At 52.2% G+C, this 26,741-nt stretch overlaps 1 protein-coding gene across 1 annotated transcript; it reads right to left on the bottom strand.

Annotated features, from left to right (window-relative positions):
• Positions 1-865: 865 nt before the first annotated feature.
• LOC144943588 (semaphorin-5A-like) lies at positions 866-22,309 on the bottom strand. Its single transcript, XM_078871192.1, has 21 exons — positions 22,150-22,309; positions 21,298-21,397; positions 20,943-20,988; positions 19,426-19,488; positions 18,517-18,615; positions 18,103-18,316; positions 17,423-17,783; positions 16,775-16,910; positions 15,709-16,021; positions 14,096-14,408; positions 13,140-13,257; positions 11,788-11,972; positions 10,519-10,662; positions 8,108-8,255; positions 7,606-7,876; positions 6,386-6,595; positions 5,188-5,337; positions 4,256-4,417; positions 3,103-3,147; positions 1,768-2,039; positions 866-991 (listed from the first exon to the last, which is right to left on the bottom strand). Exons 1-21 carry the CDS (start codon positions 22,307-22,309, stop codon positions 866-868), a joined length of 3,636 nt encoding a protein of 1,211 aa, XP_078727318.1.
• Positions 22,310-26,741: the final 4,432 nt, after the last annotated feature.

The following is a 26,741-nucleotide window of genomic DNA, read 5'->3' as shown; positions in this document are numbered from 1 at the left end:
GTGGGGCTTACATTGTAAAATAAAAAATAGTTTAAATAACAAAAAATTGTATTGACATAGGGCTTTAAATTATATATATTTTTTACATATTATGTATTCATGTCTCCCAACATTCACCACAGTGTAATAAAAAAACAATAGTATTTTGAGTTTAAAGCAAATTCATAAAATCGCCAGGGTTGGGGGTGGGATGGGGTGGCAGTGAATCTTTTCCCCTCCAACAGTTGTGTAAAAAAAAAACACAAACACGAAAATGCCACAATTTGTAAGTTTTCCTATTTACAAAAAAAAAGGTAAAAGAGAAGATAGATTATTTACAATATTTTTTAATATATATACATTTTTTATGACCACAATTCCAGTAGTGAGGTTTAAGAAAGAAAAACAAAGTCCCTCTGGAGCTCCGATCGTCAGAAAAAAAAACCTCATGCCAGGCAACGTCCATGGGGGGAGGGGCCTACTTTTAAATAGTGACATTTCATCGACGCGCTTCCGTCAGTTTGATTTCCCAGGAGGAACAAGTGTACACGTTATTAGCTGCCTTTTTTGTTTCCACATTCAGAACTGCTTGCCTCTCAGTCATAGCAGGTGACTAGGATCCAGACACCCGTCTAGATATCAAACATAACCAGCGCGAATACACCGCTTTATGGACTGTTTTTTTTTCTTCCTCCCAAATTGGCCATTGACACAGGCTAATCACAGTGGCAACTGGGGATCTGCCCCTACTGCCAGTTATCCAAATAGCCAGCCAGTCATCCATATAGGACGTCAGCCTGTCAACTATCCATCACGCAAGCCAGCCACTCGTCTAGACTGGACAGGCAGTCAGCAAGTCTGTTGTTGATACAGTTGGTGTATTGCTTCAGCTTTGCTGGTAGAGGCTCGTGCAGGAGTGGTAGTCGTCTGTGAAGGCTTGCATGGTGTGATGACGCTCCACGTATGATGCTCTCTCCTTCTCGTCCGCTTCCGCGTTTAACTTGTTGAGAGCCTGAGTGCAAACGGTCACAAAGATTCCTCCTTATAGCCATACGGAGAGCTGGAGCAAGTGCCGTTCGAGAGATGGAGTGGCTCGTACCGTGCCCGGCCGCCTTTGTGTTTGCGGTGCTGATGTTTGCAAACTGCACTCGGTACTCACATTTGGCCGAGTTAATTTACGAGAAGCTTTGAACAAGTTCTGATACCACCCGCCGCCGACATTATCAGTAGGGTTCGTAGCGCAGTGCACAAAGCACCGTGACCACTAACCTTGAATGCGCATTCATATACAACAACTTGCACATTTACGCACTGACGAAGACACACACGTGCACACACGTTCACGTGAGAACACCAGCACACATGCATGCGCACAATGATTTCCTGTTTAATTTTATTCCCGTGAACTTCTTTAAGCCAGTTTTAAAAATTCGTTTATTTTGGGTTAGATCGTTGTGTAGGTATAATGTTGAAACGCTGAAAGTCAAGTTTATTCCACAATTTTCCGCGATATTTCGCTGGAGACTACAACCAGGCGTTAACAAAGCTCACTTCTCGCGAGTTTGATCAGATTGTTCTCTGTCGGGTGGTAGAGGTTTACAGCTAAGAATTGTCATTATATCTACACGATCTAGCACGCCTGGGCACCACGCTCAAAACCAACTCGCGTCAAGCACGGCTTTGAGCCGGCTCGCTTAGAGCCGGAGCCAAGCCTGAGCCGAGCCGTAGCTAAGAACAGGGGCCTAAGCCTCACGTCGCCCACAGCGATCGCCGCGCGACCCCACGCACCTTGAGCACTTCGGCCGAGCGGCAGGAGGTGGACGACGTGGACGACGAGGAGGAGGGCGACGCTGTGGAGGAGCCCCGCGCCGTCCTGCCCCCGCGCGACATCGTCCGCATCAGCGCCGGGTTCTTCTGTGGGTGCGCGCCCGCCGGCTCGGAGCGGCCGCCCCGGCACCCCGGGCGGAGAGCGGACCAGACGGCGTGAGCCGCGAGCGTGAGCAGCGCCGAGGCCAAGCCGCAGCCGGCGCCGACGGCGAGCAGCTCCACGGTGCCGAAGCCTGCCGCAGCGGTGGCACGGAGCGCACCGGGCACGCGACGTGAAACAACGGCGCGTGCGAGCCTCTCCGGGTTGTCAACGCTGTGTGTGGGTTTTCCCTCCTGCACACCGGTCAGCTGATGCAGGAACTAATCGGCACCTGTTGGTTTACGTGACGAACTCTTGCTGCTTGCGTTGTGGCCGAAACGTCGATGAGAATAATTTTATGATGTTTTATTTTATCATTTTATTATTTCCATTCTACGTGACTTTAACGAATAAACCAAAAAGATGAATCCCTGCAGTCACGAAAGCTTTAAATCGAAATTTAAACTCTTGCTAATCGGCTGTGTTGGGCTAGTGGCGGATTTATCGACACACTTTTGTATTTACGCGATCTGACCCAAAGCGAAACTTTTCATTATGGAAATGTTGGAAAACATTACTCAATTGGGATCACACGTTAACAACTTCGGCCCCACTCCTGCGAAAAATTGGTTGGACCCTCTGGGAAAAAAAGAGCCTTAAGACTCCTTGGGTAAACAAGTGTAATGTTCATCCACAAATGTATGCTGATGTTACGTTTAGGCTAGTAGAGCGAACAAAGCTGTATAAACGAGACAGCAAACGACGAACAATACAAACGAGACACGGCAAAAATAAGACAAGGAATTCTCTTCTTGAATCGAATTGTGGCACTGAAATGCACGAATGCATTGAACCGTCACACACAAACAAACACTGCATTTTGCATCAATGCCGATGCAGTCCCCAGCTATTTAATTACACTGCAGCGCAGAGTTTCCCTGTAGGACAAAAAAAAAATATCCAAATGCGTCTGAGAGGTTATCCTTGAAAACGTTGAGAGCCTACGTAAGTATACGTTAATATAACCCCCTGCTAGCTTCACAGGAACAATCTACAATAGATGGCTGCACGATGAACGTAACGACGAGCTTTTCTCATGCATCTTAATCCACCTTGGTCTCAACGACGGACCTCGTTTGTGGACAGCGAGCTTTTGTGGGGTTGCCAACGTTTTTTTCCACAGCGATTCCGCTCATTTTGCGGGACTGTTCTCTTACCTCCGCCACACTGGGCATCATTCACCGCTGCGTCAAATTCTGTGGCTGAAAAACAACAGCAACAAGAATAATACAAATGAATGACACGCCAGAGAGGGCTGATGGGGACAGATGGGGGGGGGGCTTATGTTCATGGCATGGTCCAATTTTGAAAACAATTATCGTTTATCGCCTAACTGGAGTGGGTGGGTGGGTGTGCTGTTGTTGTGACGCGCAGTGCGGCGATGGATGAACTCAGTGTGGGTGAGACGCAACAGTCAGTGCGGCGGATCGAGTCTTCAGCATCGGTGGAGACGTGAATGGGTGAAGTTCATGGGAAGAGTGACTACGGCAGTAGCGGTAGAAGAGTGACTACGGCAGTAGAAGGGTGACTACGGCAGTAGAAGGGTGACTACGGCAGTAGAAGGGTGACTACGGCAGTAGAAGGGTGACTACGGCAGTAGAAGGGTGACTACGGCAGTAGCGGTAGAAGGGTGACTACGGCAGTAGAAGGGTGACTACGGCAGTAGAAGGGTGACTATGGTGGTAGCGGTAGAAGGGTGACTACGGTAGTAGAAGAGTGACTACGGCAGTAGAAGGGTGACTACGGCAGTAGCAGTAGAAGGGTGACTACGGCAGTAAAACGGTGACTACGGCAGTAGAAGGGTGACTATGGCAGTAGCAGGGTGACTACGGCAGTAGAAGGGTGACTATGGTGGTAGTGGTAGAAGGGTGACTACGGCAGTAGAAGAGTGACTACGGCAGTAGAAGGGTGACTACGGCAGTAGCAGTAGAAGGGTGACTACGGCAGTAGCAGTAGAACGGTGACTACGGAAGTAAAAGGGTGACTATGGCAGTAGAAGGGTGACTACGGCAGTAGCAAGAGAAGAGGTGACAAGGAGGCGACTGAACCGCCAGTGAGCGAGTGATTGGAATGAATCTGTGAGTTGCTGGAACATCAATCAACGCGACTTGGAACTGGGTGCTGCACCTCGGATAGTGACAACCGGATCCCGACTCTGGCGGGATCCGTGCTCCGTATCGTACAGGTGACAATTACCGTTCGGGGCTGAACGTCAACGAAGGTCAACGAACGACTTTGGCACTGCAAAGAAACCCCATTACCGGCAAAAAAAAACAAAAATTGTGTCTGCGCCCAACGACGATGTCCCACCTGAAGGTGGGACAGCGGTGGCCCCACAGGCCCTCGTCTCGGTGGCGTTCCCCGCGCAGCGAGTCCCCGAAAGGCGCTCGCCCGGGCAGCTCCTCGCACGAGCCTGGCGGCGGCGCACCATGTCGCACGCTCCCCACGGGCCCCACTGAGACCAGCTCGCCTCTGGGAGCCCGCGAGCACGTCAAGTTCACCGGAGGAGGAGGAGAGGAGAGGAGGGGGACGGAACGGGGCCTTGAAAGAAAGTAACGTGGACTGGGCCCCTAGGTGCTGTGAGCAATGCTGACGGAAAATGGGAAGGGGGTTCCAGACAGCTGAGCGGCGCTCCTGGTTAGGATGAGCGTGACACGGCTGGGTTAAACGAAGCTAAACTATTTTTATGTTACCAGGTAAGGCCCAATGAGTGATGTAGCTCTTTATTAGAAGCGACCTGGCCACAAATGATAGCTCAATCGAAGTGGCTTATCACGTGGTTTGATGGTTTGGGCTTTGCCACAGTGGCAGTTTGGCGACTTTTGATTTTCCATTCATGGAACGTGTACGACGCGCACCTCCCGTCCTGCATCCGAGCGCGGTTCAGCGCGGTCCACAGCCGTCATGAGACAGAGAGAGAGAATTCCGGTAACTAACCACGGTCGGTCGGGTCCTCGATGATAATAATGATGATGATGTTTTTGTTCGTGGCTGCTCACCGTGGCCGGAATGCTTTAAAAATCAACAGAGGACATTGGGACCCCCCCCTGCTATGCGTGGTCCCCACTTGGTTAGGGCAGAGTCCAACTTCCCCCCCTCATATGTACGGTCCCGTCGCACTGAATTCCGGAGTTTCAGTTCCCCTCCAATGTCGAGCGGCGCATTGTGCTCGCGTTTTTGTCGCAACAAACGGAGGGCATTTGGCCGTGCAAGCCCCGAGAGGCCTTCTCACCTGAACTCACCTGGACAAGTGTGGTTGTTGCAATCCTCGCGCTGCACCCTCTCGCCAACGCAGTGGTCTCCCTCGCACGTCCGCGAGCGCTCGCGCCGGCCCGCTCCGCACGACGGCGAGCACGGAGACCACGGGCCCCATGAGCACCAGAAGCTGCGCCCTGGCAAGCCGAGGCGGCGAAAAACAGCGGAGACTTTCCACTCAGAGCCGGGACGACTCGTCCATCAGGGTACATGGGGTGCAGCCCTGCCATTGCTTGCTCACACCGCTGCTCTCGCAGATTGGCCTCCACTAGAGAAAACCCTCCCGAGGGTATTTGGCCTACTCTTCCATGCTGGCCAGGCATGTTGGAAGAGGTGGGAGCACCCACACTTTACCCAACCACACTGCCGATCGACTTAACTGTGGTGCGCCCATTTATACTGCTTAAGTTGAGCAGTGGCTAAATATTGCGATCGACGACTTTTTTAGTTATCGATCACTCGGGGCATCTTGCTTCCTTGAAGGCGGGCAACCCCCTACAAGCCACGCCCAGCGCGACACAGCTGCTGATGCCGATGACTTTACCCAGCCCCGCCCACGATCTTGCTCCTCCCTGGTTTTTCTGGTCCAACATTCAGAACCGAAAGCCAATGTATGCACGTATGTAGAACTTCTTTCGCGTTAATCCGAGTTGCTCTTATTAATGCCTGATACACTTTCCCCTTCAACCCGGCCGGAATCTCCCTGTCACACATCGCTCCATCACTCCACTCAATGCCCATCCGGCGATCCCATCAGCAAATATCTCCATCAGCATGATCAACTTTGCAAGCGATATTGAGCAATGACAATAACCTCAATAAATTCCCTGTGTCTACATAAATCTCAAGGTTATTTGCGTGTGTGAGTAGAGTGCGGGGAATGGTGGTTGTTAGCACGCTGCGCTGCGAACCTGGCGACCCGAGTTCGAATCCCGCTCACGATTATCTGAACCAGTCCTGGGCTTCCCCTAGGTCGACTCAGCATCAAATAAGTACCTGGCGCCATTGGTAAACATTACCAACCGGGGGGACAAAGGCGGCTGGGCGTGGTGCCGGCCACCCACCCCCACCTGTGCCTTGTTGCCCTTCATAGGTGCTGCTCGCTAGCAGCCCTTGCCCCACAAGCATGTGAAGGCTATACGTGGGGGAAGCTTTGTCTGTGAGCGCGCACGGTGCACCCCTCACCCTGGCACGGCTTCTCCTCGCACTCCTCGTACTCCTCCGGTGACCCCGCGCACGCCGCCTGACCCTTGACCCACGAGTCAGGCTGCAGGCAGGCGCGGCGGTGCACGCGGAAGCCCCGGCCGCACGACACGGAGCAGGGCGACCACGCGGCCCACGGGGCCCACGGGGCCGTGGCGGGGCCCTGGGGAGGGGACCTCGAGTCCGTGGCGCCTGCACGGGGACAACGATTCGGTTTTTGCGTGGGATGTGCGCGCGCGTGTGGGTTGAACTTCTTTCGCCTCGTACGTAGCCAACCGTGCTCATTCGGAGGTGTGGGAAGGAGTTAAGACAACAAATGAAACACTAAAAGCAGTTCTAAAGAAATTACTTTTGAATTTAGTATAGTAGTAAACAGCACAAAAACCACAATGGTCGTCCACATTGATCCAAAACCGCTCATCTCACGGCAGATCGGTCGGCGATGCGACCACATCAAGAGAGCGTGAATGAGAATAACGTCCCGGCGTGCGACTGTGGAACCGCCGACCGCGCCGCGGAACAGACGGAGAACCACTTGAAGCAATCCGCAGCACCATCGACTGGAGCAATTTCCTGGCTAAGTAATCTGGACAGAGACTCATAAGGCGGAAATTCATCCGGCCAGCCAGCCAGCCAGAGCGAGCGAGATAGAGAGAGAGCACAATTGGTATTCAAAACGTCAGCGCGAGCGATATTGAAAGTGACAGAGTATTTGTTCGTATAACAATTTGAGAACTAATCTCCATTGACGGTGCTCAGCCAATGATGTAAATTCAACACTCCAATGGCAATGAATGACGACTTTCTCCTTAGGACAATCACCGTTGTTGATGTCCCAAAAAAATGTGCCGCTAACAAGCCCCACAATGCAGCAGAGTTTAGATAAAGCAGGAAGAGCCCTTTGAATTGTAGACATAAATAACCATGAGAGACAATATAGTACCCGGCCGGGTACGGGTACGGGTAGCCGTTTGCGACCCTGGTGCGACCGGGTACGGGTACGGGTAGACCGTGAGTCACTGGTGAGTAACTGTTTGTCACTCATTTCGGGTAGGGTACGGGTACGGGTAGGGAACGGGTACCCGTACCCGGCCGGGTACGGGTACGGGTACCCGTTTGCGACCCTGGTGCGGCCGGGTACCGGTAAGGAATTAAAACCCGTTTGCGACCTCTGCTATGCCAGTTCTACCACTCGCCCTCACCGTGATCGGGCGGGCAGGCGTCGGGCAGCCCGGCGGGGCAGTAGCGCGTCTCGGAGCGCGCGTGCCCCACGTGGACACCGTCAGGCGTCGGCACCCCCCGCGCGCGGCACGTGAAGCGGAAGCGCCGCTCCCAGCGCGCTCCGACGGGGCCCACGCCGCCGCCGCCGCGGTCGCCGCCGCCATCGCCGCTCGCGTTGTAGGTGGCCCACGGCGTCCAGGGCGTGTGGGCGCGCGCCTCCCCGCACGGCTCCTCGTTGCACGCGCGGTGCGACTGGCGGCGACGGGGGTCGACGGGGTCGAAGCGACAAAAAAAGGTCGAGAGTCACACGTTCGTGCAATCCGTGTGCGGTTAAATGTTGAGTCATTCGGGGGGAGGCCCTGGGTGAACGGAGAGACGGAGAGTGCCTAGGTGGGTGGGGAGAAGTGGCAGGGAGTGCGCGGTTCGCTGCACGCGCAATGAGTGTGCTGTAGGAGCACGTGGGATTTTTCTGCCGGAGCGTACCACGTCACAGCCGGGGCAGTGGCTCCCGTGCAGGCAGATCCGACGTCGCACCTGGAACCCCCCATCGCACGGTTTGGTGCAGTCTGACCAGATCCCCCAGTGTGACCAGGAGACAACAGGTGGGCAAGGTGTCCTCTCATTACAAAGTCTGGAGCACACACAGACACACAAATATCTATGGACGCGCACGCATGCACGCACACAAATCTTCATTTTCATCATGTGGATGTTCAGTCCTTATGTCAATCCACTGCTAGATGATGGCCTCCCCATGCCGTGTGGGCAGGGCCGGATTAAGGCGCGGGGGCTTTAGAGGCTGCAGCCCAGGGGCCTCCGCCAGCTGGAGGGGCCTCCAGAGATGAAGTGAAAAGTTACTTAATTTGTGATTGCTGAATTTTATTTGTTGTTAATTTTGTAAAAATACATTTTCTTTTTCTTTTACTTTGTTTTCGTTTTGAAAATATTACTGGAGGTCCTACAGTACCTGGGGCGTGCAAAATCTAAATCGGGTCCTGCATGTGGGTCATAATTCACCACTCTGTTCAGAGCAGGTTCATCAAGGCAGGTAGCACAGCCTTCAGAGAATATAATCTCAGTACAATAATGCACGTGCATTTTGCCGTACTGCACCCTGCTACACACAACGTAGCACCACAGCCACCTACAATACCTATTTCATGGATCGTGGTCCACCAGTCCAAGCACTATCCCACGCAGCCTAGCTTTTGGGTTACAAACGAAAGCTATTTTTTTATTTTACCAGGTAAGGCCTACTGAGCTATATAGCTCTTTTTCAGAAGCGACCTGGTCACAAATGATAGCTCAACAAAGTGGCTTATCACGTGGAAAATTAAATCAGCTGAGAACTTTAAATGCGTCTTTCTAAATGTGGAGGGGAAAACTGGAGGGCCCGGAGAAAAATCCAAATATCCACGGGGAGGACATGCAAAAATCCTCAAACATAATCAGACATCAGGGTCGAAATCCAATCCGCGACCTCCTATATACCAGGCGAGATAGTTAACACCACGCCACCGTGACGAGATCGGGTGAATTCTGGAGATCAGGTGTGAGTTGGTCGTACGCATGACCTGTCGGAGCTTCCCAATACGAATTGCACAAACTGAACGAGTCTTCCATTTGTAAAAGATGCCCCCATCACACCGATCTCATCTGAGCTCCGCCTGTTCCAGCTTTCCCCACGATTCCATAAAGAGGCATGTCATAGGTCACAAGGCCGCAGGACCACAGTCGCATGCCATCCTCTGCAACGTTATTCCACGTTGTCGTTTTGAATTTGGCGGAAACGCGCGAGACGCGATGCACACATTTCAGCGCGGAAATTGTGTCGTTAGCAGATAAGGCGCACTGGCGCATTATTTCGGTAGATAAGTGGGGAAGAAAAAATAATAATCCGTGTGTATAACGATGTATTCCTGGCCACAAAGGGCTCGGGGATGTTGCTTGTGAGGGCTGATGAATTCAATGCATTTTAAATGAGATTCGTTTTGATCGGTGGATGCTTTGCGAAGGAGGGGGGGGGGGGAGCGGGAAGCTGTCATTCCGCGAGCGGGTCAGGTCCCATTGTGAGCACGTGCGTGTGTGTGCCCGTGTGTGTGCGTGTGTGTGTAGTGTAGCGGGTAGCGCGCTACACTGCGAACCCGGTAAACCCGGTTCAATTCCCGCTCACAGCCACAGCCAGTGACGATTATTTGAACCGGTCCTGGGCGTCACCTAGGTAAACTTCGCCACTTAGGATACAAAGACGGCGTTGGCCACCGCCCCCCTCATTTGCCGTGTTGGTCTTTTTAGGTGCTCGCAAACAGCACTTGCCCCAACAGTATGTTGAGGCTATACGGGTGATCTTTGTCTTTGTGTGTGCGGCAGTGTGGGAAGCGGTAGTGGAGTGGTAAAAGCAAGGTGCTACAAACTCGGTGAACCGAGTTACGTGCCCAGCTTTGCACAAATCATCGGCAATTGGTGTCTCAACACGGTCTATGCCCTCTCTAGGCTGACAAAGGAATATTGTATGCGAGTGTGCCTCTGTACGTGTGTTTGAGGGGAGCGTAGCGGTTAGCGCTGCTTCCCTCGGAGAACCCAACAACCTGAGTTAAATTCCCGCTCACGGCCGGCACCAGTGACGATTACCTGAACCGGTCCTGGGCCTCTCCTAGGTCGACTCAGCCTCAATATGTAACTTTCTGACCCGACCCTACTGGACATCTGTTAAAAAAAGAGCTTCATAGCTCATCGGATTCCTCCTGAGTTCTAAACAAAGATTCCGATTCGAGCGAGTACCCAGCGCGCTGTTTGTAAACATCGCTCGCCACTGGGGAGACAAAGGCGGCTGGCGCGTGATGCCCCAACAGTCTGTCGTTCGAGGCTATACGGGGGAGGGGGATCTTTGTGACCTCTCCTCGTAGCTCTGTCCCTCGCAGGCCCTGCCACCGTGTCGGGGAGTGGGGTTGCTGCAGGCGCGCGTTCGCCTCTGAGCGCCGCCCCCGCAGGTGGCGCTACACTCGGACCACGGTGCCCAGGGGCTCCAGCCTCCGCTCCTAGAGCAGACACACACACACGCACGCATCATCAGCCTCCGCTCCTAGAGCAGACACACACACGCATCATCACACGCATGCATCATCAGCCTCCGCTCCTAGAGCAGACACACACACGCATGCATCATCACACACGCACGCATCATCAGCCTCCGCTCCTAGAGCAGACACACACACACACGCATGCATCATCACACACGCATCATCAGCCTCCGCTCCTAGAGCAGACACACACACGCACGCATCATCACACACGCACGCATCATCAGCCTCCGCTCCTAGAGCAGACACACACACGCACGCATCATCACACACGCACGCATCATCAGCCTCCGCTCCTAGAGCAGACACACACACGCATGCATCATCACACACGCACGCATCATCACACACGCACGCATGATCACACACACACATACACATGCTTGCGCGCAAGCGTGCACAAACATCCAGGATCAAAGACAAAGATCCCCCGTGTAGCCTGAACAGACTGTTGGGGCAAGTGCTGTGAGCGAGCACCTATGAAGGCCGGCACGGCACACGAGGGGGTGGGTGGCCAGCACCACGCCCGGCCGCCTTTGTCTCCCCAGTGGTGATGTTTACACATCGCACCAGGTACTCATCTGAGGCTGAGTCGATCTAAGAGAGGCCCAGGACCGGTTCAAATAATCGTCACTGGTGTTGGCCGTGAGCGGGAATCGTAACTCGGGTCGCCGGGTTCGTAGCGCAGCTCGCTAACCGCTACACCACCGCCCACCACATAGACACACACACGCATGCACGCACAACAACAGCAACATCTGTCATTCGCCACTAAGTAGCGGTGACATCACCATGGCTCTTGTGCCAGACTATGTGCACTTTAAGGCACACACACACATGCATGAACACACACACACACGTGGTACAGGGGGTCAGAGCACTGAGCCAGAGATGCTGAAACCAATATCACCATCGCCATCAGCGTCGTCGTGAGGCACGATCAATCCACTGCCGGACGAAGGCTTCTCCACAAGCTGTCGCTTTGAGGGGTCGTGTCTTCGGAATAAAGTTGAGGAGCACGAAAAACGAAAAAAACAGATTTTTTTTTTTAAACAAAAAATCAAAACGCGTTGCCTCGCTCACCTGGAGCAGTTGGCCACCTGCGTGCGGGCGCCCTCGCACGCACGACCCCCGCAGCGCGGGGCCGGGCGGTCGCACGCCCGCGTCCGGCACGAGCAGTGGCCCCCCCCGCCCGATCCGTCGGCGTGCTCGCACCCCCGCCACGGCGTCCACGCCCCGAAGCCACCGTCCACGGTTTGATTCCGCGTCTGCGTCGCGCTCCCGACGGTCACCCGGTAAATGGGTGGCGATGGCCACAAACATCGTGGGCCTAGTTTGTACGTGCACGTGTGGAACTTCTTTCGCATTGAACGTAGCGGACCGTGAGTGGGTGAGTGAGTGAGTGGGTGAGTGAGCGGGTGAGTGTACGTGTGTTATGTAGAACTTCTTTCACACCGAACGTATCGGACTGTGAGGGGGTGAGTGAGTGAGTGAGTGGGTGAGCGGGTGAGTGTACGTGTGTTATGTAGAACTTCTTTCACACCGAACGTAGTGGACCATGAGTGGGTTAGTGAGTGAGTGGGTGAGCGGGTGAGTGTACGTGTGTTATGTAGAACTTCTTTCACACCGAACGTATCGGACTGTGAGGGGGTGAGTGAGTGGGTGAGTGAGCGGGTGAGTGTACATGTGTATGTAGAACTTCTTTCGCACCGTACGTAGCCAACCGTGCTATTTGAAATGGTGATACAGAAATACATTTCATAATTGGATCTTGGGCCAGATTGCCACGTGAGCAAAATGTGTCGTACACCCTCCGCCACCTGAGATTGCCAAGTAATAAAGTTGTCACGTGAACAAATGTATCAATTGGGGCGCCTCGGTGGCAAGATGTAAACTACCTCGCCTGGTATGCAGGAGGTCGTGAGTTCGATCCTGACCCTGACGCCTGCTGTATAATTTGGAGTTTGCATGTTCTCCCTGTGGTCGTGTGGATTTTTCTCCAGGTCCTCAGGTTTTTCGCTCCACATTTATAAACGTGTGTTTTAGAGTATTTGGCTGGTATGAATTTCCACGTGATAAGCCACTTCGTTGAGCTATCATTTGTGATAGCCAGGGCGCTTCTGAAAAAGAGCTGTATAGCTCAGTTGGGGCCTTACCCGCTAAATAAAACATTTAGGTTAGTTTTTAGTTGAACGCTCACGACCAAAAACAGCGGCGGAAATTTGAACCTGTCCTGAGCTTCCCCTAGGTTGACTCAGCCTTAAATGTGTGTAAACATGCCCACTCGGGAGAAAAAGACAGCCGGGCGTGGTGCTGACCACCCACCCTCCTCGTGCGCCATGCTGGCGAACAGCCGCTTGTCCCAACAGTTCTATGTGGGCTATACGGGGGACCTGTGCAAGTGCGTGCGTAAACGCGAGTGTGTGTGCACGCACGGGGCAGCGCGAGATGTCCTGCATCCACAGGCTCATGCTGATGCTGCGCTCGATGGTCGTGCAGCGCTGTTGCCGCACGTCCCAGCCGCAGTACGGGTCCCTCGCCGACACACACGCCCTGGGGGGGGGGGCGGGGGGGGCGGAGGGGGCGAGGGGGGGGCGAGGGGGGCATGGCAAGGGCAGGTATTATTACCTTCATGAGTCACGAGGACACCTTCAGTTCAAAAACAATACGTACAGCGCCGTTCGCGTGTGTCGAACCAGGATTTGGCCAAATCGCCTGGACTGTGCCCGGTCTCCTAATCAGATCTCCACTACTGGATGAGGGCCTCTCCATCCCCCATGCAGACCACGGGGGTTATTTAACCGTACTTCACCATGCTGGTCAGTGCCTGTTGGCGAAGGCAGGGAGCATAGACGTAGTACAATGAAAAGTAAAGGAGCAGCCCTGCAATTGCATGCTCATGCCACTGTTTGACGGAGGGTACCTCAACTCGCTTGGGAACTCCTGAGATCTTCTCTTGAGCACAATTTGGCCCTTTTCTTCCACGCTGGCCAGACGTCTGGGAAGAAGCGGCAGTACCCGCACTTTACCCCACCACACGTGACCTGCCCATCGACCAACTGTGGCACAGCCACTAATGCTGCCGGGCGGACACAGGGCGGTGCATTGAAGAAACGTGCAAAATTGTTTCAACCGTCGTGGTTGGATGAAATGCACCTCCAATCAGCACGGCTGGCTATGTACGGTGCGAAAGAAGTTCAACGTACATATATACATCATCATCATCACGGAAATGCTCGTGGGGGCTCCACTGATTCCCGACCGCCAACTCTCTCTCTACGTCTCCACCTCTGCCCTTCGCGGTCTCTCGAAGCGCTGACAAAAAAAAACCAAAAACCACACCGACAGAAGACCAGGGGGGCGGGTGGGGTGGGCGGTTGTCGCGACTAACCCCCGTGTGGCGTGCACATGGCATCTCTCGAGCGGGATGCGGAGGACGCGTGAGCGCAGGCCCACGTACAGCGCGCGCTCCTCCTGCACGATGAGGAGGCTGCGCACGAGCAGCTCCGGCCCGCCGTGCGGCCCGTCCGCCTCGTGCCCCCGGGGACCCTCGTCCCACGCGGCGTCCCAGCTCCCTCCACCGCCGCCGCCCCCGTCGTCGTCGCCGCCGCGAGCGTCCGACGACGACAGACGGAGCTCCTCGAGCACGCAGCCGCGTAGGTCGCCGTGGCCGGACGCCAGGACCTTGCGGATCGTGCCGGTGTCTGCGGGTTGGAGGGGGAAGGTTCGTTTTTTACAGAAGCGGGAGCAGCTCATCGCCTGATGAAGCTGGTTGTAGTCACCGGCGAAATCTCACGGAACTGGTTTAGTCCCCAACACACCATCGGTGTGCTGTGCTGTCACGTTTTGTTTACGGGACAAACCTTACTAATTGGCTGCGTCGGGTGGTGGCGGGTTTAACGACACATTTATATTTACGCGATCTAACCCAAACAAACCCCCTATTTATTATGGATAATATTGGTCGCGAAAGCCCACATGTCAAGCTGAGGTTGGGAGGTGGGAGTTAGAGAGACAGAATTGTCAATACAGCACGTCGACAAAATACGGAATTCATTGGTGGAATACCCAAAAGTTTCCATACAAAACAATTTTAGTCCATTCGGAGCTTGTAATTTAATTCACTGGCACTCAGCAATTCATATTATGTTAAACAACAAGTAGAATTTCACTCTAGGGTTTTTAAGTAACTCATAATACTCAGGTATAAAGAAAAATCACGTGGAAATGAGCAGAGAAAAACTCTCTCCAAAAGATGCTTCTTCTGAAAGGTTGCTATGCAATGGGATGAAACTAAATTTCTGCTGGTTATTGATCAGTGCTGGGCAATTCCTGCAGGGAATCGATTTGAATCTCACAATTCCATCGTGTGAGATTCCTGCGAGAATTGTGGCTCCACTTTCGGCAAATGCCCGTGTTAATTTCCCCATCCGGTTGAATGGGATTCTAACAGGGTTGGCGCGCCACCTCGTGGCGATCGTCGGAATTGACACTAGAACCTCCCACCCATTCATTTAAAATGGAAATCCTGGATCACAATTCGAATAAATGGGGAAGTTTAGGACAATGTGTAGGCTGTAAAAATAAATAAAAATTCGTTACATCGGTGATTCCTAGACTGCTACAATATCTGCCTCTATCCCTTCATCTCCATATAAACGAAAATAAATCTTCTAATAAATTCCTGCATTTATTCACGGAGTCAACCGTTTAGCGCGGTTGACTACGAACGGTGCCGATAGAAGTTTAACATATAGATATACGTACAGTGGAGATGCACGTGAGATGTATATGATATTGCACAGCGCCGTTATAAGTCATGCGGACGATTCCTGGGCCGTCGTAAATAAATACCAATTAATGTGAATTACGATTCCCGCATCCTCATTTAAATGAATTGGCATCTATTCTGTTCGTTTGAACGAAGATGCGCGATGGGGGGGGGGGGGAGGGGAGGGGGGCGCGGGTGCGTGCGCGCGCACACGGCACGCCAGAAAGACTCACCTGTGGCCAGGTACATGACGTGGTAGAGAGCCTCCTTGCCCTGCACGATGTCCACCGCGAGGTGGGAGAGGCGGCCGGGTCCGTGGGCGTACAGCGGCGTCCCCGTGGCCGATCGCACGACGCCCTGCATCAGCACCTGCTTGTGCCGGTCCTCCAGACTCACGCCCGTGCCCCGCCGGCCACCACCGCCGGCACCTCCGCCGGCACCGCCGCCAGGGTTTCCCACGCCCCCTGATGTCCACGCCGCACGGGCGCTCTTCTCCTCCGGCTCCTCCTCCTCCCCCTCCTCCTCCTCTCCGCTCGCTGTTCCGCACTGCACGCAAATATCCGGGCACACGAGGGATTAGAGGTCCACCAGTGGAAAGAGTTTTAGCCGTGGTGTGCGAACGTTTTGAACTTAACGAGGAGTCAATTCAATGTCTTAAACGGAACGCTGCCACGGTGGAATGGTTGGCAGTGGACTTGCAGAGGTCGCTAGTTTAATTTGAACTCCCCCGCCTCTGTCCACCCAGCAGTATAAATGGGTGCCACCACAGTTAGTTGATCGGCAGGTCGCATGCGGTGGGGTAAAGTGTGGGCACTCCCGCCTCTTCCAAGACGTCTCGCCAGTGTGGAAGAGTAGGCCAACAGACCCTCTTCTGGAGGAGCCCATTAGAGTGGAGGCCCTTCCCGCCAGCAGAGCAAGTTTTTGCAGGTCTGTGCCTCTAGCTTTACCGAATCAATTCGTTGACACACAACTCAACGCATATATCATGCGGCAAACATCTCTGACGAGCGATATCTTTAGATATTTCGATTTAATGCTTTCGTGACTGCAGGGATTCATCTTTTTGGTTCTTTTGGTAAAGTCACGTAGAATGGAAATAATAAAATAATAAAAATTTAACATAATAAAATAATTCTCACGACGTTTCGGCCACAACGCAAGCAGCCGTCCTCAGGTGACGAATGAAACACCACCAAGCTTGGAGCGTGTATTTAAGCTGGGATGGAGGGTGAAGAAGAGCGCCTTGACAAAGCTTGTGCCGATGTGGCAAACAGCCTCCGGAGCCGCCCGCTGCCTTGCCTGGAAGTTGGGGTCGGGGTTCGGGCGGTGGCTCCAAGGCCCGCGAGGGTGCTCCTGGTAGGCGAAGGGACCGCTGAAGGCCCGCTGGATCGCCGTCAGGTTAAACGAACACACCGCGGACACCTCGATGCTGCTCCTGTACGACCGCAGGCAAAACGGGACGGGGCAGAGATCGAAAGTTACCTTTTACAAAAAAGTCACTTGCACGGTTCATCGCGCAATGAGAGAGCCATTTTGTGGAGAGTCAATGGTGGTTGTCATATGGAGAGTTTCAGTTTCAGTTTAATTTATTTGGTATAGCCCTGTGAGCCATTCGGCTCTTGAATCGGGTGCAACCGCAACAAACAAAAAACAAAAACATGAACAAGATCAGAGGCATAGGATGAGTTTCGCCCCATGTATGTTCAAGCACAGTGACACTGTGGCCTAACATCTTACAAACATCTCCTCTGGATGACGACGACGACGATGATGATGATGTGAGCGTTATTTAACCATACTTCACCAAACCTGGTCATCAGTCGCAGATGCGCAAACACGGCAGCAGGGTAACAAAAATGTTTATTTGCTCCGCTGCAAACTCACGACGATACGGGGGGTTGAGGGGGAGTGGGGGCAGGAGGGGGGGGGGGGCGATCGCCGGCTCACACTCGCGTGGAGAGAACGGCGTAGACGAGGTCTTGCTCGGGCAGGTAGAACGTCGAGCGCAGATGCTCGTACGTCGTTGCCACGCCGCCACCGCCGCCACCGCCGCCACCGCCGACCGCCTCCCCGGGCGAGCTGCAGTCGAGCCGCGCCTTGCTGAACGTCGTCCACGTGCCCTCGAGGAGGTAGCGGCCGCCCTGGTCGTTCTTGCACACGCGGGCGACTCGCGACACCACGCCACCGCCCGCTCCGCCGATGCCGCCGCCAGCACCGTTGGGGCACTCGGTCGCCTCTCCCACGGCGCGCTCGCGGAAGAAGAAGTAGGCGAAGTGGCCGATGTCGTAGACCGACACGAAGCTGGGATCTGCTCGTCACGGTTGGGTCGCGGAGAGATGCGCGCGCGCGACGGCGGCGTTGGGGTTATACGCCACGGGTCCAGGGGGATGCCGATTCGTTTACGTGACTTTACATAATAAACACATTATGTTTTATTTTTATCATTTTATTATTTCCCTTCTACGTGACTTTACCAAAAGAACCAAGAAGGTGCGAAAAAAGTTTAACACACATACACACGTTAGTTCTGTGCCAAGATCAAGGTCGTGCTCTGCGGTCAATATCTCCGGCAGCGGCTGTGGCCGCAACGTGCCCCGCTGCACTGCCCGATGCGGTGCGAGCGGTACCGTGGAGCCAGCGTGAGTTGTACTGCGCCGTGCGGAGGGGGGGCAGGCCCCCCAGACTACGGTAGATGGCCGGGTCGCGCCCAGAGAAGTCCATGACGGTGGCGGCGTAGAGCTCCCCGCGCGGCGTTAGCAGCGCCGCCGAGTGGTGGCGCGGGTCGTAGGGGCAGCGCGCCACCCCGCTCACACGCTCGTGCGTCACCGACAGGTCCTCCGCCTGCAAAGGTCATTTTGACACTTAAGTAAAAACCCATTGGCGTCCATAATAGAAGTTTTTTTTGGGTTAGATCGCGTAAATGTAAAGGTGTCGTTAAACCCGTCACACACACGCAACACAGCAACACACACACACACACACGATCACCGATTCCATTATATATATTTTTTGTTCCAGAGTCGAGACGACGCTCGTCTCACCTGCCTGCGAGCGCACACGGGGCTGAAGGCGTTCGTGCCGCAAGCGAAGACGTGCTTGCCCCGAACGAGCAGCACCTTCGGGTAGTTCTGACACTCGTCCTGGGAGAGGGTGGATGGAGGTTCAGAGGACGACACGCTCGGAGAACTCCGAGGAACGTCGTTTCAAGTGTTGCACACGGCGGACGTGCAACGGACGGTGCATCGGTTAATACCGATTCGTAAACTCGCGGCACACGCATTGAATCGGGCGTGTAAAGATCCACGTTTTTTTGCTGTTGTTATTTCATTCGTACGTACGTTGCTTTGTGGACACACCACAGTTTATCGATCGGCAGGTTGCGGGGAGATGCGGTAAAGTGAGGGTACTCCCAGCGTGGAAGAGTAGGCCAACTACCTGCCCTCTGGAGGGGTTCTCAAGGGTTCCTTCACATGGAGGATCGTGCACCATCACGAAATTGCAATGTTGCACCGTTGCCTCTACAACCTGTGTACGTATAGTATATAAGTCTACTGAACCATTGTAGCCAACAGTGGTATTCACTACTATGTAAACAAATATACTCGATTACTCAATTGAATCATGAGCCTGAATTGATAGTGGATAGCGGTTTGTGTTTACTGTATTCGACAAGGCCTGTGAAATTTCACATTCTACCCACTCCAAAGAGTGCCGCATTGTAGGAAGTCAACCGTGGTTTTCATACGGAGATACTGGCCCCCATCACGGCAATGTGGAATTTCCACCACCTGGTACAGAGATATCAATAGAGATGATAGAAATCCCAGTTCTGACCCCTCGGAATGATAGAATTAGCAAAATGGCACGAATAAGAATAAGACAAAGTGGGAATTGGGACTCCCAAGTTATCCAGCGACATGAATGACACGGGAAAATGCGTGTGTTCTCACCACGGATCGGCCCTTGCTAATGCATGCCCTGATCGTCGCCTCGTCCGATCGCCACTCCACGGACTGTGAACAAAAGTACAAGGGCACGCATGAGCACACAGGCCAGGGACACGGGAATCAAGATCCCGAGTAGCTTCAGCATTTGGACGATCAGGGCTGATCAAGTCGGCAAATCAGTTCAATTCAGTTCATTTATTAGGTATAACCCTGTGAGCCATTCGGCTCTTGAATAGGGTGCAACCACGATAATAATTGTGACGAAATAATAGTGCACGCTGGCAACAAAAAAAATCAAAATTTGAGCACATGGGACCGAATTTATGTTGACGGGCACCCAGGACTCCAATTATCACGGTTGGCTATGTACGGTGCAAAAGAAGTTCAACATAGGGGACACCACAATGCAAATTCTTCAGCAACTGCTGATGGCTTTGGCATAATGCACAGAGGCTGCTATACATTTCCACATAATGAGCCACTTTGTTGAGCTATCATTTGTGGGCAGGTCACTTTTGAAAAAAATCTCTATATAGCTCAGTGGGCCTTACCTGGTCAAATAAAAAAATAGTTCATTTTTCTTTGTGATTTGTTTACTTTTCCTACACTTTGCACTCCTCTCGTGGTTCTGTATTGTTTGTTGTTGTTGTAACTTTCTGACCCCGTGCCCCGACTGGAGATCTGTGCAAAACAGCTTTATAGCTCAAAGCATTCCTCCAGTATAAATACATATTTATTTTCTAATTAAAATAAAACTACCCAATGCAGGACCCTCCTGGAAGAGAGTCGTACGCCTCAGTGTGGCGCTGCTGAATAAAGTATTAGTTATTATTACATTATTAAAATAAATACGTCTGTGTTGTCAGGCTTGTTTTGTTGGCTTGAAGGAGCATTAACACATGCGTTTCATATATATTTCATTACTCGTGAACACTTTTTTCTTTGACACGCGATCAGATGTCGTGTGTCCTGAGCGCAAGAATTGATTTTGACGGATGAATCGGTGGATAGTTACATGGCTCTCAGATACCAATCACCATTTGTGCTAAATGTGGCCTTGGAATTGAATTTCAGGTGACGGAGGACCATAACGCGGTGCACGAAAAATCCAGTCTCACTGCTTGCATCATGCGCACAAACAAAGATCCCCCATATAGCCCAAACAGACTGTTGGGGCAAGTGCTGTTCACGAGCACCTATTAAGGCCGGCAAGGCGCATGAGAGGTTGGTGTGGCTGGCACCATCTCCCGTCCACCTTCGTGTCACCAGTGCTAATGTTTTCACACTGCATCAGGTACTCGTTAAAGTCTGAGTCGACCTAAAAGAGGCCCAGGACAAGTTAAAATATAAGTTTTCCATTGATGTAGAATTTAACTCGATCAGGGTTCCCATGACAGCGTGCACACGCAACGCACACACGTGTATGCAGGCGTGCACACAGAACGCACACAAGGCGGCGAATACACACTTCCTGGGCCATGTCACTGATTTACACTGTGCTATCAATGAATTCAGCGTACCTGAACCACAGCCAGGCTGCTGAGGTTTAATCGGAAGAGGTGGTTCCTGCAAGAGAATTCGACGGCAGCGGATTACGAGGCATCGCACCCAACCGACAAGAGTGACTCTTCGGCATTGCTCATTCCTTCAACCGCCGCCGTGTGTACCGTGCAAACGTCCACGTCGACCTCGATAAACATCACACGCACGCGCAGCCGTTTGCACAGATGCACACACACGCGCGCGCTCGCTCGCTCGCTCGCTCACAGACTGTTGGTGCGAGACAATCTTGCGGGAAACCGGGAAGCTGCCCCCCTGACCAATGCCGAGGGGCATTCGGCGGCTTCACGCCGTGACGTCTCCGGTTCGCTTTACCTGGCTCCGACGAGCAGCTGCGCCCGCGGGGGGTACAGCGACAGCTGTGAGTAGCCCTCAGCTCCTGGGAAGGAGAAACTTGACAGCCAAGGCTCCACGTCTTTGAAGGGGGACACACAAGACGGAGCCTTTGGTAAATGTATGCAGGTACGTTGAGCTTCTTTCGCACCCTGTACGTAGCCAACCGTGCTAATCGCAGGCGCGTGGGGAAAGTGCAACGAAACTTAACACAAAAGGCAGTTGTAAGGAAATGAGTTGTCAATCTAGATTTTGAAAGTGCATAGCTCCCGGTGGCTTCCTAGTATCGGAAGGAAGAGCGTTCCAGACGGCCGCAGAAGCGCATCTGAAAGCGCGCAATGCAGTGCCCATCTTTGTTCGATGACCAGTCAAGAAAAAACCTAACAATTATTAAGATATTAATTTACTCTTTTGTACCACCTTTCACTCGGAGGTCACGAGGTGCTCTCCAAAAAAATCCAAAGTGGTATCGGTGGACACCTATTATAGAAGGACACACCGGTTGCTGAGAACAGGCTTAGAGGCCTAAGACGGCGTGCGAGCAACAGCAAGCAGCACACGTGTACGTATCTATGGGACATTTTTGCCAGTAATCAAAATGGTGAGTAAATAAGAATAGGCTTTAGCCTTGCTGGCAATAAAACAGGAGGTGTTAAGATGTTCAAACACCAAACAGATGCCTATTGCAAGGCATCAAGTCTGCATTGACCGCACACACTTGTGGTGGCAAAAAAAACATGCAAACGAACACGCTGTGACAATTGCCTTTGAAACCGACTGGCCTACAGGTGTACGTGCGCGCGTGAGCAAGCGTGCGCGCGTGTGGGCCGTCACCTTCGTACTGCGTGAGCGGGGGCTCGACACGTCGGCACCGTCCATCTTCCTTCCGGGAAAGATCCACCCCGTGAGTCCGAGCAGGTACCCCGGACAACACTCCCAGCAGCAGCAGCAGCAAGATCAGGCGGCCAGACGGGAGAGTCCTTGACCTGTGCATGACGTCGCTTGCAAACTCCATTGTCTTCTGGCTCAATCCGAACGCACGGCGGCTTAACCGCAGCGATCTACCTTCAGGCAAATCCGAGGCGAACCCACCGAGAAAACCCGTCGAAGCGACACCACCTCGATGTCCAGCCTATCGATCGAGCCATTAATCACGAACGTGCGCTAATCGTGCGCCCCGCGGGTCATTCCTGCGCGGCTCGCACGGTGGAGGTGGCGTGCCGCTCGCGAAGGTCGCGTGCCTCCCCCTCCCGTCACGTCTTCCGTCTCTCCGCGTGGCCTGAGAGAAGCACGTGTGCACACGTGTGAGGCGCTCTGCAATAGTGAGGCGCAGTTAAACATTCAGTCGACGTCGTCATCACCATCTTTTAAAATCCTTTATATTAAGTTCACTTGCTTGCTTGCGCGCTTACGACCGTGCAAATCTTTCGGTCGTTTTTTAACCCACTTCCCGTGATCCAATCGAGTTGACATTTTGCACACAGACTCGTTGTGCGTGACAATTTATTTTCGTGAAAAAATGTTTCCATAACTTTACACTTTTTAGGATTTTTTTTATATTTAATTACCAATTGCTTAATGGTGGCAGGCAATCATCTGACCCATAGGTGGCAGCCATCTCAAGCCAGAGGACGAGAGGACTCTAGCCGCCACGCATATAAAGGATTTATAGTGAAAAACTTTGTTTTTACGGGTTATTTTTTTCATGAGGTCGCACTCCTTTATATCGTCGCGCTCGTTGCACACAAAGTGCTCGACACAAGTGAACCACAATGCTTCGCTGGTCTTGTCAAGGAGCATAACCCGTCACGCAAACTCTGGTCATCCTCGCAGCAGCAGCGGCATTTGGCTGACCACCGAACAAAGACGGTCATCGCATCGCGCGCTTTCAGATGCGCTTTTGCGGCCGTCTGGAATGCTCTTCCTTCCGATATTAGGAAGCCACTGGAGCTATGCACTTTTAAACCTCGACTTTTCGACCCCAGAAGGATGATAGGCTGAGTCAACTCGCGACCACGAGTTGAACTCGCTCGATCGATCGATCAGTCGCTGAGTCACCTTGCCGATTAATTCACTCCATCCCAAATGTAATTCATGCAACGAATGAAAAAGAACGCATGTGTGTTTAAACCGTCGGCAAGAGGGAAAAATTATTTAGAAGGGCTCTCACATTTTTTTTTATTGTCCTACCGGATGTCCAATGATAATTGAACTTGTAACGCACCGACGCCACCGCCGCACAGCATCCGCTCGCTCTCGGAGGGAGAGAAGAACGACTCAGAGGCGCGAGGAACCACAGACGAGCGGGAAGGCGGTCAGGCTGTGAGCTGGCGCCAACAATTTGTCCAAGCTCTGCGGTCCTCTATACATGAATAATTATTTTCAGCAAATTAACGAGTGCTTACACGTGGGAGGAAACCCGGAGCACCTGGGGGGAACCCCACGTATGCACGGGGGGGAAACAAATCGATGCCATACAGATGGAACAAATGGGACCTTCTCCTGGCAAGCCAGCGCATGGCGCGTTGACGCCTTACGGGAAGGGAGTTTCACAACATCTGTGTGTGATTCACCAACAGTGCTGGAGTACAGGCCACGTGCACAGCCACCACCGCCTGGCTCACATCAAGTATTTGAACATGAACCTGAATTAAACACCCATCGCATGTTGACCGAGGCAAGACCCCATTATCGCCATCAGTTGTATGAGTCAACAGCTATACCGCTGAACCGCCTCATACTACCCACGTCACCGTCAACACCCTGACATACCGAGTGCCTCTCCTTGTGAAGCATTACAAAAAAAACGAACCTGCCATGTCTAAAGTTCGTGTGTAACAAAAAAAAAACCGTTGCTATATAACTTATATATATATCGCCGTTAACATTCATTCGCGTCTGCTTTGGCAATAAATAGTTTGCCGTCACGGCGAGCACATTTAAATACCCGTGGCAATCCCGTGCGCTCTCGGCAAGGACGAGGAGTGGCACGTGGACCTTGGCCGCGGGTCCCGGTTCACGGCAGCGACTCGGAGCCGCCACCTTTATTGCCCGCCAGACGAGCGCTTATCGCCGTTCCAAGAAGCGACGACGTGGATGCCTTGGCGCCGGCTGGTCCGCTGGCCCGTGACCTTTATTGGGCACCGGGCGGAGAAGTGGCGGCGGCTCTTCCAACCTGGCCTCGCACTCACCTCAGTGGGCGAACTCGCCGGGCGTGGCACACCGGGGGATGCAGGGGGGTCAGGAGACGGCGGTGCAATGATGGATTATTTTTGTTTGTTTGTTTGTTATTTCTTGAAAGGATCACTTGATGCCACAATTAATGACACCCTTGATTTAAATGACACCGAAATCCTGCTTTACTTGGGGGTGCCACGGTGGCGAGATGTTAACTACCTCGCCTGGTACGCAGAAAGGTCGTGGGTTCGATCCCGGACCCTGACGCCTGTATATTTGGAGTTTAAATGTTATCCCTGTGTTTGCGTGGACGTATCTCCGGGTCCTCCGGGTTTCCCTTCCACATTTAGAATCAACGTGCGTTTGGAGTATTTGGCTGCTGTGAATTTCCACGCGATGAGCCACTTTGTTGAGTTACCATTTGTGATGGGCGGGTCGCTTCTGAAAAGAAAATTGCTATGTAGCTCAGCGGGGCCTTACCTGCTAAAATGAAACTAGTTTAGTTTTACCCAGCCGCGTCACGCAATTCCAAACCATGAGAGAGTGCCACTTTCAATCTCGTGCTGCCGTGGCGAGGATGGAGCGGTCAGGTCAATAATTGATTCTCATTTTGTTTGTCTCTTGAAATGACCATTTGATGCCACAATTAATGACCCCCTTCATTAAATGGCGCAGAGGCCCTGTGTTTACACAGGAGATTTGGGTGGGGATATACTTGCAGGGTCGTACAAGAGGGAAAACTATGTAAGATTTAATTAAGAATGGGGAAAGCAACGAGGGTGCCATAATTCCGTCCCATATCAAGGCCAACTCACAACTGCAGAGGACACCAATGCAGCCTTAAGTAACAAGAATATATTTTTAAATCTATCCGTGTAAAACTTTGAGTGTTATCCCCCCATGTGCATTGGATTCCTCCAGTTTTCTTCCGTATACAACACGCGTATTAATGGCAATTGGCCAAGCATCCCAACGTAGGATCCTTCTGAAAAAGTTCTGAATATCATTGAGGCTTTCCTGGGTACTAAACAACAAAATTATTATTATTGATGTTTGTCCAATTATCACAAGAAGTAAATGATGTTTCAAATTGATTTAATCAATAGCCAAGCCGTACGTTGTTAGCATATACGGGATTGATTGATTAAAAACCATGTCATATCTCTGTGTCTCTGCGGAGGACATGGGGAAGAATTTGGGAACACGCAACAACAACTCATCTCCTGGAATGTTGACGTCCTGGCGAAAACGGGGCTCAGAGGGGAGGGATAAGCTGGGAGACCCTGGGATGCAGGGGTATGAGGGTGAAAGTAGAGAGTAAGGAAATGAATAAGTGAACGACTAAGGGTATGCATGTGGGAATGGATAAGGGATTGAATAAGGGGAGGCTTTCCTCCAACAGTGGGCGGAAAATGGTTCATGATAATGACGTATATCTGGATGGTAGCGGCAATCAAACCATCAAATCCTGCAAACTTAACTGGACCAACAGACAAGGTGTGAACCACTCGGCTCCCCATATACTGTTGTCCTTATTGCTGTATTATTATTACTGTATTATTGCAATATCGGAAGATCGTAGGAGATGATAGTGTCTTTGGGAGGCCTTCACCCAGCAGTGGCTTGACTATGGCTGTTCATGATGATGATGAACTGCATTGCACGAACAATATCTTGGAGGAATCGTAACCCAGAAATGTTAAAACAATAAACAGAACATGCTCTCGTATATAATTTGGGTTTGCACTTTAATTGTGTCAACTGCAGCTGTGCTGGGGTTTTTGGCTGACGAGCATGGGGTAAACCACAGCTGAAGACATTTCAATCTGAAAGTTTATGGGAAGACCGTCAAAAAATGTCAATTGCCTGTGATCTCATCTTGGCTCGATCCACGAAGTAGCTTTTATCTCTGCTTCAAACTCTGACTAAGCTGACATCATCGTCTAGTAATAAAGAAGAAGACAACTAGACGTTGCCTGTTATGTCAATATAGTTGTTAAACTATGGCCCAATTGCATCATCGACGCAAGATAAAATGTGTGAACCTCCACCACATGTGATGTGTATGCCAATTAATGGTATTTTCTGGCCTATTAGAATGTGTCACACATCAGCACTCGGGCATTAAACTCCGGTTTACATTCATACAGGCAACATAGAGCCATCCATAGCGCAGTGGTTTGTGCACTGTGATACAAACCCAGCATCCAGCATTTAATTCCTGGCCATAACATACATCAAGGGTCTCA

This window comes from Lampetra fluviatilis, chromosome 31 (genome assembly GCF_964198595.1).
Source record: "Lampetra fluviatilis chromosome 31, kcLamFluv1.1, whole genome shotgun sequence".
Taxonomy (NCBI): domain Eukaryota; kingdom Metazoa; phylum Chordata; class Hyperoartia; order Petromyzontiformes; family Petromyzontidae; genus Lampetra; species Lampetra fluviatilis.
Note: the sequence above shows the minus strand (reverse complement) of the source record. Positions and strands in the feature narration are given on the sequence as shown.